Here is a 12,137-nt window from a genome sequence, read left to right on the forward strand (position 1 = left end):
CAAAAAGAACTTCAAATTTTGATTCGTCTGACCACAGAACAGTTTTCCACTTTGCCACAGTCCATTTTAAATAAGCCTTGGCCCAGAGAAAACGCCTGCGCTTCTGGATCATGTTTAGATATGGCTTCTTTTTTGACCTATAGAGTTTTAGCCGGCAACGGCGAATGGCACGGTGGATTGTGTTCACCGACAATGTTTTCTGGAAGTATTCCTGAGCCCATGTTGTGATTTCCATTACAGTAGCATTCCTGTATGTGATGCAGTGCCGTCTAAGAGCCCGAAGATCACGGGCATCCAGTATGGTTTTCCGGCCTTGACTCTTACGCACAGAGATTGTTCCAGATTCTCTGAATCTTTGGATGATATTATGCACTGTAGATGATGATAACTTCAAACTCTTTGCAGTTTTTCTCTGAGAAACTCCTTTCTGATATTGCTCCACTATTTTTCGCCGCAGCATTGGGGGAATTGGTGATCCTCTTGCCATCTTGACTTCTGAGAGACACTGCCACTCTGAGAGGCTCTTTTTATACCCAATCATGTTGCCAATTGACCTAATAAGTTGCAAATTGGTCCTCCAGCTGTTCCTTATATGTACATTTAACTTTTCCGGCCTCTTATTGCTACCTGTCCCAACTTTTTTGGAATGTGTAGCTCTCATGAAATCAAAATGAGCCAAATTTTGGCATGACATTTCATAATGTCTCACTTTCAACATTTGATATGTTATTTATATTCTATTGTGAATAAAATATAAGTTTATGAGATTTGTAAATTATTGCATTCCTTTTTTATTCGTAATTTGTACAGTGTCCCAACTTTTTTGGAATCCGGTTTGTAATTACATGTAAATATTTAAAAAATATATGCCGTATGTTTGTGTCTTTATATATACATAATAAATATACACAGTACACACACAAAGATTATGTAAACAATCATGTAAACTAATTTTTATATATATATTTCAAGTAACAATTTTTTTTATTGTTTTAGTTTTAGTTCACTATTATAACCCTTCTTCCAAGAGAATACATACAGTATGTGAAAATTATATATCGCATGATCGGTCACATATATGGCACTATCACTCTTGATATAGAGCAATAAATGTCATATATTACATGAAAGCGTCTGCTAAATGAATGAATGTAAATATAGTTATATGTTTCCTCCACAGGTTCGACACAACCTCATGGATGTCTCTGAAATGCTGAATGATGGAAACCCTAAGTTGCTTGTGATGTACAAGATCCAAAAGCTTAAACAGTAAGGAAGATATTTCTCTTTTTTTTATCACTTGTGTTCAAATACAGCTGCATTTTGTTGCTGTACCTTTATTTGAAGCGCTAGTGTTAGCACATCCTAACTTCTCCAGTGAAAACAACACATTTTGTGTTATGTTGTGTTGCCTACGCTGTAAATAAACAGTATTTTATTGCTCCATCAAGCTCTAGATACTATAAATTATTATTGTTTAAGATTGAAAAATGACATACAGCAGCTTTAAGACTTTTGTTTGCAGACATGTTCATTTTAAATAGTTTTATGTTCATCTTCAGTGCACATGGGCTTACTGCAAAACATATTTCTTCCTCAGTAATTTTGTCTTATTTTTCAGAACAAATATCTAAACATTGTTATATCAAGATACATTTACTTGACAAGCAAAATTACTTAAGTCTTGTTTTTTGAAAAATGTTTTAAAATGAAGAGACTTTAAGCTTAAAACAAGAAACAAATTCTGCTAATGGGGCCGAAAAAATAAACGTTTTCCTTTTAAAGCTTAATATCTTTAGTATTTGAGCTTCTCCAGTAAATGTATGATGATTTAAGTTATTTGCACTTGAAAATAAGACAAAAATATTGAGGAAGGATTTTTCGCAGTGCTTTAGATGTGCTGGTTCTCTCAGTCTGTTATCAGATCATTTATTTAAAAGCATTAGATATGAATTCAGAGAAATACTGCAGCTTTATTCCTCAGAGAAGGTTACAGATGCGTATCAGATGTTTTCATGAGTCAGTTTCTATCCGTCTGTTGTATATAATGTGGTCACAAGAGTCAAGAGTGGCATCAAATACACAATTTATACCAACTCCGTTATGTCCAGCAAGGGCTTCTGTGTCTTCTGAGGCGGTAGCAGTAAATCTCTCCGGCTATGAATCAAAATGAAAAGAGAGCGGAGCTTTTAGATTCGGTGTAGTTTCAGTAAAGGATGGAGGATTTTGCCCCATCATCTGTTCAGCAGCTGAAGCAGCATCTTCAGGATCACAAATCCAGGGCTCTTACAGATCTATAAGCACTGCTTCACATCCGTCACCTGCTCCGAAGGCTTTCTTCCATACAGCACTTCACCTGAGGCTCAGACCCCAGGTTTGTCTTCAAGGGCACTGCATATATTTCACATTCATAGCTGCTGTGATTCCTCTTTCTGTCGTCTGTTTAGACGGTCTGTTTTCAGCCACAGACAGCAGCGATCGGTGACAGATGTGTTTGTCACACTTTTCAAACTACGCTCCTGACAGTAAACCTCAAAAAGCCGCTCTGATCCATGTCAGAGAATCTTGTTTCTGGAAATAGATTCTCTGTTAAACCAGATTAGACTGTTTTCAGATTTCTACAGCTGTTTTATCCTCCAGAAGCTGCAAGTATATGCATAAATTAATATTATTAATGCATATCAATACATGTCAAGCTTCTTCTCATCAAAAATCTTTTAAAAACATTTAATTTCTCTCTCTCTCTGAATATTACTCTAAAGCTCTTGGTCTGAGAACTGAACTTCATGGATGTGTGGTATATTAGTGTAGTTAGTGAGCTTGGGTAAGGTGCTATGAAAATAAAATGTATTATTAATGCAATATTGATGCATACTGTAACTGCACAACTGTGGAATTGAAAAGCACAAAAAACCCACTATTCAATAACATTTTCCCTACATTTGATCCTTTTAATTAGAAATTTATACTGCATTTACATGAATGCATTTGGCAGATGCTTTTATCCAAAGTGACTTACATTGTATTCAAGGTACTGTATTTTCTAGAGAAAAAATTGAAGTGGAAAATGTGTAAAATATAGAGCAAAAATTGCAACCAGGTAAAATTACAACACCAATATATGTTATCATCTCTTCATCTACCAAGCAGTGATTTAGTATATATCCTTGAGATGCTATTATAGTTTTTATTAATTTTGAGAATTTTTATTTACATTTTGAAATATTGTTTTATTTTTAAATGTTACATTTTTTATTTAATTTTCATTAAAAGTTTTAGCAATTTTGCTTTTTTATCATTTTTAATAGTTTTGCTTTTTTATATTGTCTATACAGTTTTTATTAATTTATTAAAGAGGTCATATGACGGTGCTAAAAAGAACATTATTTTGTGTTTATGCGGTTTAAGGTTCAAGAAACACATTTTGCGCCAATTTTTACAAAGTATACTGCTTTGCAGTATAAACAGAAGCATGTTACAGGGTTTGTATTTTTTGTGGAAAATACAATTCAGAATTTAAATTAATTTCAATGCATTACCTACAAATCAAGCCCATGACTTCTTCTAGTGCCATGCTCTACTGTTTGAGCTACAGGACCCTGAAATCAGCGAGACTAAGTGTTTGTGTTTGCATGTTCTTCACAGCACGGTTGATGTCGGTGAAGTAAAGAGAGATGATGCAGCTACACTGAAGGAGATTTTCCTGATGCTGACGCAGTCATCAGAACCCAAAGCATCTGACCTCCAGGCCTCCAGTCCTCCACCGGACATCCACAGATCCAGTGCTCCACCCAACATCATCTCTGCATCCAGCGGATCCAGTCCTCCACCCTTCACCCAGAGCATCAGCGCACCACCCAGCATCCTCCACTCGAGTCCATCCTCCTCCTGCAGCTCCAGTGTTTGTCTGGATCAGGGCTCCTCCATCCCTCTGACCGACAGGTGCGTCCAACACTCATCATCAACACAGGATCCCAAGAAGTTATGCTTCCTTTGTTTATGTATTTCCTTTTAAAACAGGAAGTAGGGAAGGGTCTTCCCACTCCCTCAAAACACAGAACATTATTCCTATTCATCATCCTCTCTGTCAGAGTTTCTCTAGTATGCAAGCACCTCAGCTCATGATAAACTTATAACCTTTTGTAGCCATGAATGCAGTTGAACATGCTTTAAAATATCTGTATAGTCATTATAACGCTTATGATTTCAGGGCTGAGCTCCTGCTGGATCTGGCTTTCCTCTCTCTGCGTTTACAGCATCACCAAACAGCGTCCGACTGTCTGAAGGAGCTCCGAGCCACAGATGTCACCGTGAGCCTCCGTGTTTCCTCACAAAGCGCTTCTTTCCTTACTTACGGTGTTGTTTTTGTAACTCCAAGGTCTGTTGTTTTCCTGAAGGTCGGTCAGCGTGTAATGACGGAGTGTGTGCAGTGTGAGCTGGAGCTGATCAAACACAGAGAGGGAATGGAGAATTACTCCAGATCCAGCGTGGAGGTGCTGCTTCTGTTATATTCATCATTCATACCCTCAAGACCTCAGTGTTTTATTGTTGTGGACTGTTTAGTTTCAGGCATTGGGAACGTACTGGGAAATAGTGGTTTGAACAGGATATTAATATTGATTGGTGAACCATATAAACAACCTGACAGTAATCAAAACTTTGGCAGAGATGTGCGCTAACGCTCTGATTTTTCCATCCGCTTGACTCCATGTGCACCTGCTCCCAAACTACAGCGATTCCTGTCCCACCTGCTGCCATCCAGATCCTGCAAATGAGTCATTTCTATAGCATTTATTTTGCATTTCATTTCTGTAGAACATGTCAGCCAAAGTGCTTACATACAGTATATTAAATATAGTAAAACATATAGTGCATAAATACAGTAAAGCCGTATGCATATGTAAAAACAGTAAACATATACATAAATATGTGCTAAAAAGAAACAACAATTTGCCAACTTAATTCAATATGTATTTAATATCTTGCTTAATATTTTAAACAGTTATGCTTTTCAATGTAATTAAGCATGTTTTAAGTGTGTTCAGATATTTTTACCGGAAAACAAGACAAAATGGGGATTTATTTTTGTATTTATGTTTTGCAATGACAAAAAATTATCAGTTTCTATATACCAATGTTATTTAAATATTATTTATATACTATTACAGTATTTGTTAATATTGTGATTACCTTGGCTTTTATTTTTTTATTTTATCAGTTTTTTTAATTATAGTTGAAGTTTTAGTAGTTTTGATATTTGCTGTAATTTATTTGTAATTTATTATTATTATTTTTAAATAATATTTCTATATAGCTGTAATTAACTTTTGTTTTTAGTCATTTTAGTACTTTAGGTAGTTTATTTCATTTAGTTGACCTGGCAACATTTGTATTTTTTAAGTTTGTTTTTCATCTAATGTTTATATTTTTTTATATTATATCTTTCTTTCAAGCACTATAAATTAAATCTCAATATTGAGATGGCTATTTTCATGGTATTATTGTTAACTAAAACTAAAAACATGTTTAGTACTTTAGTACTAAAAAAAATGTTAACTGAAATAAAATTACATTTAAACTTATTTTATTTCAGCTAGTTGGCAAGGCAACATTTCTCATTTAGTTGAACTAAAATAAAACTGATTTTTTTTTTATTTTTATAAAAAGCTATAAAGACATTAAAAAACTAAAACTATTAAAAATAACAACAACAATAAAAAACAGTTGTAACTAAAATTAAAAAACAAAATGGAAAATATTGAAATAAAAAAATCCAAACTAGTAATAAAAACTGTAATAGTATCTCAATGATACTAAAATAACATAATCAAGCTTTCATAAATATCAAATTAGAAGCCAAAGTTAGTTGATAAACTTAAATGCAGTAATAAAGTATTTAAGTGACAAAACATGCTGAATGCGGACTGTTTCCACTACAAAAAAAAAAAGGCCACAAGTACTGAGTGCTCTTTCAGATGAAGATCTGCTTCATACGCATGTCTAATATAATATCATAAATGTCAGTGCTGAGTGAAGGTCTTGTTTCTGGCAGCTGCGGTTGGGTGTAATCACTCGTTTGGATGCGCTGCTGCAGACGGCGCTGAAGCAAGCAGACGCTCGGGCGACTCAAGCGGTGTGTGTGTGTCAGTGGAACGCCTGTCTGCCGCTTCTCCAACACAACCTCCGAAAGAGAGTCCAGAGACCCCTGCTCACCCTCGCTCGAGCGCTGGAGCACAGCGACAGGTCTGAAACATGCTCCGCTCACTCCAGAGCATTCATTACATATCATACAGTATCATACAGTTCAGTCATCTTAGGCCTACTTCTGAATAGCAGAGTCATTAGAAGAATGAAAAGAAAAAGAAAGTGTGCTCCTCCTGATGTCATATTTATTCACTGTGTGGAGCATAAAGAGACATTTAGCAGATTGAAAAACATCTTCATGCAATGAAAGCAGACAGTGTCCAGATGCTCCAAACAAGACAAAAACATCACCCTAAAAATATCCTAAAATTAGTCGCATGCACTATATTCTACATCTTCTGAAGTGGAAAACAGGACAAATTTTTTTTTTCTTTTCAATGACAAAACATTCCTATATTCCTATATTATTTTAGTATTATTTATTATGGAAGCCTTTTTCCTCCACCGAATAAAAAAAGTTATAAAAAAATTTATATATTATTTTAATATTTATTAATATTTTTGAATTCGGTTTTCATTTTAATTTTATTTGAAGTTTTGGCATTTTTTAAAAGATCCCCCCCCAAAAAAATCACTATAAGTCCTAAAATTCCTAAAATTAGTCTTATGCACTCTATTCTATGCTGTCGTGTGAGGAACAGCCTGAAATGTAAGTCCCAGTTGTGCAGCATTGACACTGTTATTGAACTGAATTGAATCAACACTGAACTGAATTGAACTGAATAAAGACACTGTTTCCTTCCTTAGAGCTGCTTTACAGGAGAATTTGATTTTAATTAATTAGTCTCATATTTAAAGACATTTGCATCAATTCAGTTATTGTCCTGTTTATCACTGTGAAGCTGCTTTGAACCTGTATTGTGTAAAACACTATAAATTTAAAGTCATGTGTTGTTTAAACTGTGTGTTTGTGCACAGTTTGCTGCTGGATGTGTTGTGTCGGGTTCATGCTGAACTGGCTGCTATAGACGAGGAGAATGAAAAGCTGGAATCTGCCATGAAGCATCTTCAGAAAGCTCTTGAGCTGGATCCTGACTCCGAGCATCTGTCCTCCTCCTTACACCTCCTCCAGCTGCGCTCCTCTGTCCACAGCGCTCCCACTCGACCGGAGGAGTGCGCCGCCAAACTCATCCAGCAGGTGCGTCACCGACCCTCACCGCACTCACTTAATGAGCGGCTCTCCTGCCCACATAGACAGCTGACTGCTGAGGGCCGTTCACTCACTGCTCTGCTGTGCAAAAGCAGCCAGACGCAGTGAGAAACAAAACATGTGATGTGTTCTCAAAAGAACTATTTTTAAACTTAAAAATGCAGATGAGATGCTCGAAAAACAGCAAGATGTGACACAGTGGCCAGAGCCTTCTGTCTGATGCAGGTGTACAAAGACTAAAAACAAAACTTAACAGAGACGGAATAAAAGAATGTGTCCTGTATGAACGGCCCTTTCAGCAGGATCCTGAAACAAAACCTCATTAGTTTTGTATGGCTCTGGATTCTGAGACATGACAGTGCATCAGTGTCTCAGCAATGGATGCTCTGCAGTGAATGGGTGCCGTCAGAATGAGAGTCCAAACAGCTGATAAAAACATCACAATAATCCACACCACTCCAGTCCATCAGTTAACATCTGGAGAAGACAAAAGCTGAAACAAATCCATCAAGACGGATCCATTGGTGAGCAAGTGATGATGCAATACTACATTTCTCCAAATCTGATGACGAAACAAACTCATCTTAATCTTGGATGGCCTGAAGGGGAGCACATTTAGCTAATTTTTATTTTTGGGTGAACTATTCCTTTAAATTGCTCAAAATGAACATTAAAGACATTTATAGTGTCCCAAACGATTTTAGTTTCAAATAAATGCTGTTCTTTTGAACTTTTTATTTATCAAAGAATAATGAAAAATAAGATGTGTCACGGTTTCCACAAAAATATTGTGCAGCACAACTGTGTTCAACATTGATAATAATCAGAAATGTTTGTTGAGCAGTAAATCAGTATATTATTATGATTTCTGAAGATCATGTGACACTGAAGACTGGAGTAATGATGCTGAAAATACAGCTGCAGATCACAGAAATAAATTACAGTTTAACACATATTCACACCTAAAACAGCTGTTTTTAGTTGTAATAATATTTCACAATTTTTACTGTATTTTTCTTCAAATAAATGCAGCCTTGTTGAGCAGAAGAGACTTTAAAAACATTTTTAAAAACTTAACACATTTAAAAAAAAAACACACATTTTTAAATTTTGCATATGAAGTCTTAACATATTGTTCAGACGGGCCGGTGTCTAGGTTCAGTATCAGAGCGCTGGTATACTGTATGCTCTGTATTGATTATGTGATGTTATTTTAACAGGCTAAAGAGGGAAGCGGGCGCGAGGCTGTGAGAAAGCGACGGCCGCTGCTGGTTAATGCTGGAATCGCTCTGGCGCCTGATGCTTTCCAAACCGTCCTGGATGCTGACAGTAAAGTCAAAGGTTTGTGCATATTTTAATCTCACTTGTGGGACCTTATGCTAATACTAGTCAACTGTCTTGATTGGTAATACAATTACAACTGTATGTTCAGTTTTCTTTTGATAGGTCGTAATTGTAATCGTAAATTCTCATCACAGCATCAACACACTGAAATGTGGCACAGATTTGATGGTGTTAATGAAAGGTCTGGCTAACACATGTCATGCTGTTAGTAGCGTCAGACAGTGTCAGATCCACATGTGGAATATCAAAGCAGTCCTCCTTTACTCCCATAAGTCAGTGTGTAATCAGTAGCTGCTCTCCAGCGTTTCCTCGAGAGACAGACTGAAGCGTTTGCTCTGTGCGGCTCTCAAACATCAGATGCATGTTAGAAATCATTATATATTTTAGTTTTTTGCAAGCATTATACTTTAGATATTTGGGCTTACATGCAGAATCTTACATAGGAAGATTTATCTCAAATGCTGTTCTTTTGAACTTTCTATTCATCTGTGAATCCTGATTAATTAATGTATCATTGTTTCTACAAAAATATTGAGCAGCACAACTGTGTTCAACATTGATAATAATCAGAAATGTTTGTTGAGCAGTAAATCAGTATATTATTATGATTTCTGAAGATCATGTGACACTGAAGACTGGAGTAATGCTGCTGAAAATACAGCTGCAGATCACAGAAATAAATGACAGTTTAACACATATTCACATAGAAAACAGCTGTTTTAAATTGTAATAATATTTCATAATTTTTATTGTATTTTGATCAAATAAATACAGCTTTGGTGAGCAGAAGAGACTTAAATCTTACTGACTCTAAACTTTTTAGTGGTAGTGTACAAGTGAACATTATGAGAAAATACAGACTCACTCATGTAAAATCTTGTTAGTAAGGGTGTTTATTAGGCAGAACATAAAGCAGTTTAGTTGCTTGGCCATATTAATAAAGTAATTTACCTCAAGGTTATTTTATATGCAAACTATCTTTTCATATACTTTCCAGAAAAAAAAGACTATATTATGATGTATAACATAAATGTTGTATGAAATTAGTCATACTGTGAAATAAGTTTAGTTCATGCCGCCCACTAAGTATGATGATGATGATGATGTCCACAGATATTAATATTTTCATCATCACACTGATATGATGTTGCTGTCAGCAGCTCCTGCAGCTCTGTAGCCTGAAGCTCATGAGTAACTTAATATTATTTACATGATTTTGTGATTTTAAACTCTACTAGAGGCATCAGGCCTGAAGGCAGTTCATGCAGTTCCACTGATTATCAGGACGGAGCTGATTTAGTTGTGTGTTGTGTTTCTCTAGAGGATGGAGCTGGAGATCGTCTGGAGCTGCTCGCTGCTAAAGCCCAACATCACAGCACCTGTGTGCAGGAGGTCAAAGGTCATTTGGATGAACACGATAAGAGCTCGGATGACAAAGAAAGGTGTGTTTTTACGCTTTATGTTGCACATTTACAAGAAGCGTTATTTTCAATGTTGGTTAAAAGTTTGGAATAATGAAGATTCTCTTCTGCTCACCAAGGCTGCATTTATTTAATTAATAGTAAAAATTGTGAGATATTATTACAATTTAAAACTGTTTTAAACTCTAGCTGTTTTTTCTGTGAATATGTGTTAAACTGTCATATATTTCTGTGATCTGCAGCTGTATTTTCAGCATCATTACTCCAGTCTTCAGAGTCACATGATCTTCAGAAATCATAATAATATACTGATTTACTGCTCAACAAACATTTCTGATTATTATCAATGTTGAACACAGTTGTGCTGCACAATATTTTTGTGGAAACTGTGATGCATTTTATTTTTCAGGATTCACAGATGAATAGAAAGTTCAAAAGAACAGCATTTATTTGAAATAGAAATCATTTGTAACATTATAAATGTCACTTTTGATCAATTTAAGGGGTCTTTGATCAATTAAAGTATTATTCTACTTAGACTTTATTACAGTTTCCACAGAAATATTGGGCAGCACAACTGTTTTCAACATTGATAATAATCAGAAATTCTCTCAGCATTAGAATGATCATGTGAAAATTCAGCTTTGCATATATTTGCATATATTCACACAGAAAACAGTTATTTTGAATTGTAGTAATATTTCAGATTTTACTGTATTTTTAATAAAACAAAATGCAGTTTTGGTGAGCAGAAGAGACTTCAAAAACATTATACAATCTTAATAAATAAATCCGGCTATGAATTCCCTTCATCAGATTCACCCTAGAGTTCATCATGGTACATTTCTCAAGGCCAGGATCATACAGGCCCACCAGGACTTCATTATGATGGAAATAAACTTTATTCTTCGCTGTTTTCTTCCACAAGGAAGGAACATGTGAATAAAACCAGCAGAGCTGAAGAAGGCATTGGTTATTTCGTGTGACTGAGCGGCAGACTGAAATGTGCCTCTCATGTTCATTCTGTGATGTTTGTGTCTTTGTCAGGGTGAAATTATGGGGTTCTCTGGCCAAGACCGCCCGGAAACAGGAGGTTTTTGACGTGTGTCGGGCGGCCTGTCGCTTCTGTCTGCTTTATGATGATGGACGATGGAAAAACACGAGTAAGTGACTCCCGCGAGAGCCAGGAATAATGAAATGATGTAGAGATGCTGCATGTGCTGGAAAAAATAAGTTTACAGCCGATATGTGTAATATTAAAATCATTTCAGGTTTCCAAGTTTAATGTTCAGATGCACTGTAGGGACTGTAAGTCATTGGTTGGTTGATTTCCCTGAAGACTGAAACACTGCGACTCATGTTTGGGCGTCTCGAACAAACTCACATCAGCATCATTGACTGAGTTTCACAAGATCAGTATTTTTGCAATTTATTTTGGTGGCACTAATGGCAGACAATAAAAAAATTGTGTTCTCACTCAGAAATTGCAAGTAAATTTCACATGGCATGATACATGGCATGTATGCAAGCCCATTTAATAGTGACAGGGACTTTTATCTCATAATTCTGACTTTTTTCTTGCAATACTGAGTTCACATCTTGCAATACTTTTAGAATTAGAAATGTAAAAGGTAGTTGGGACTTTTAATCTCACAATTCTGACTTTATTTCTTGCAATTTTGAGTTTCTCACAGTTCTGACTTTTCTTCTCAGAATTGAAATATGAGATGGGAAAAAATGTGACTTTATTTTTCTCAATTCTACCTTTATATCTCGTAATTCTAAAATTATTTCTCATAATTCAAAATTGTAAGAAAAAGTCAGAATTGTGAGAAGTCGCAGTTGCCTTTTTCTATTTTTTTTATTATTATTTTAATTCAATGTTTCATCTTTTTTTTTTTACTGAAACAGTATATTCTTATAAAATATACAAAAATACATAAAAATATGTAAAAAAAAAAAAATACAGTGCAGAAATTACACACTTTACTTTTAAATAATATTTATAAAGTTTTTAT

The 12,137-nt window shown here is 35.3% G+C and overlaps 1 protein-coding gene across 1 annotated transcript in view; it reads left to right on the forward strand.

Annotated features, from left to right (window-relative positions):
- The window catches only part of cfap46 (cilia and flagella associated protein 46), a gene marked incomplete at its 5' end in the record, with an annotated part of 94,653 nt that overhangs the window by 13,377 nt on the left and 69,139 nt on the right, over positions 1–12,137 (forward strand). The window contains 9 exons of the mRNA XM_079439948.1: positions 1,181–1,269; positions 3,646–3,942; positions 4,211–4,310; positions 4,398–4,493; positions 6,053–6,243; positions 7,123–7,342; positions 8,575–8,695; positions 10,020–10,140; positions 11,167–11,282. Coding sequence (XP_079296074.1) covers positions 1,181–1,269; positions 3,646–3,942; positions 4,211–4,310; positions 4,398–4,493; positions 6,053–6,243; positions 7,123–7,342; positions 8,575–8,695; positions 10,020–10,140; positions 11,167–11,282 — 1,351 coding nt within the window. The remainder of the gene's footprint in view (positions 1–1,180; positions 1,270–3,645; positions 3,943–4,210; positions 4,311–4,397; positions 4,494–6,052; positions 6,244–7,122; positions 7,343–8,574; positions 8,696–10,019; positions 10,141–11,166; positions 11,283–12,137) is intronic.

Source organism: Barbus barbus (genome assembly GCF_936440315.1).
Source record: "Barbus barbus genome assembly, chromosome: 18".
In the NCBI taxonomy this organism is placed as follows: domain Eukaryota; kingdom Metazoa; phylum Chordata; class Actinopteri; order Cypriniformes; family Cyprinidae; genus Barbus; species Barbus barbus.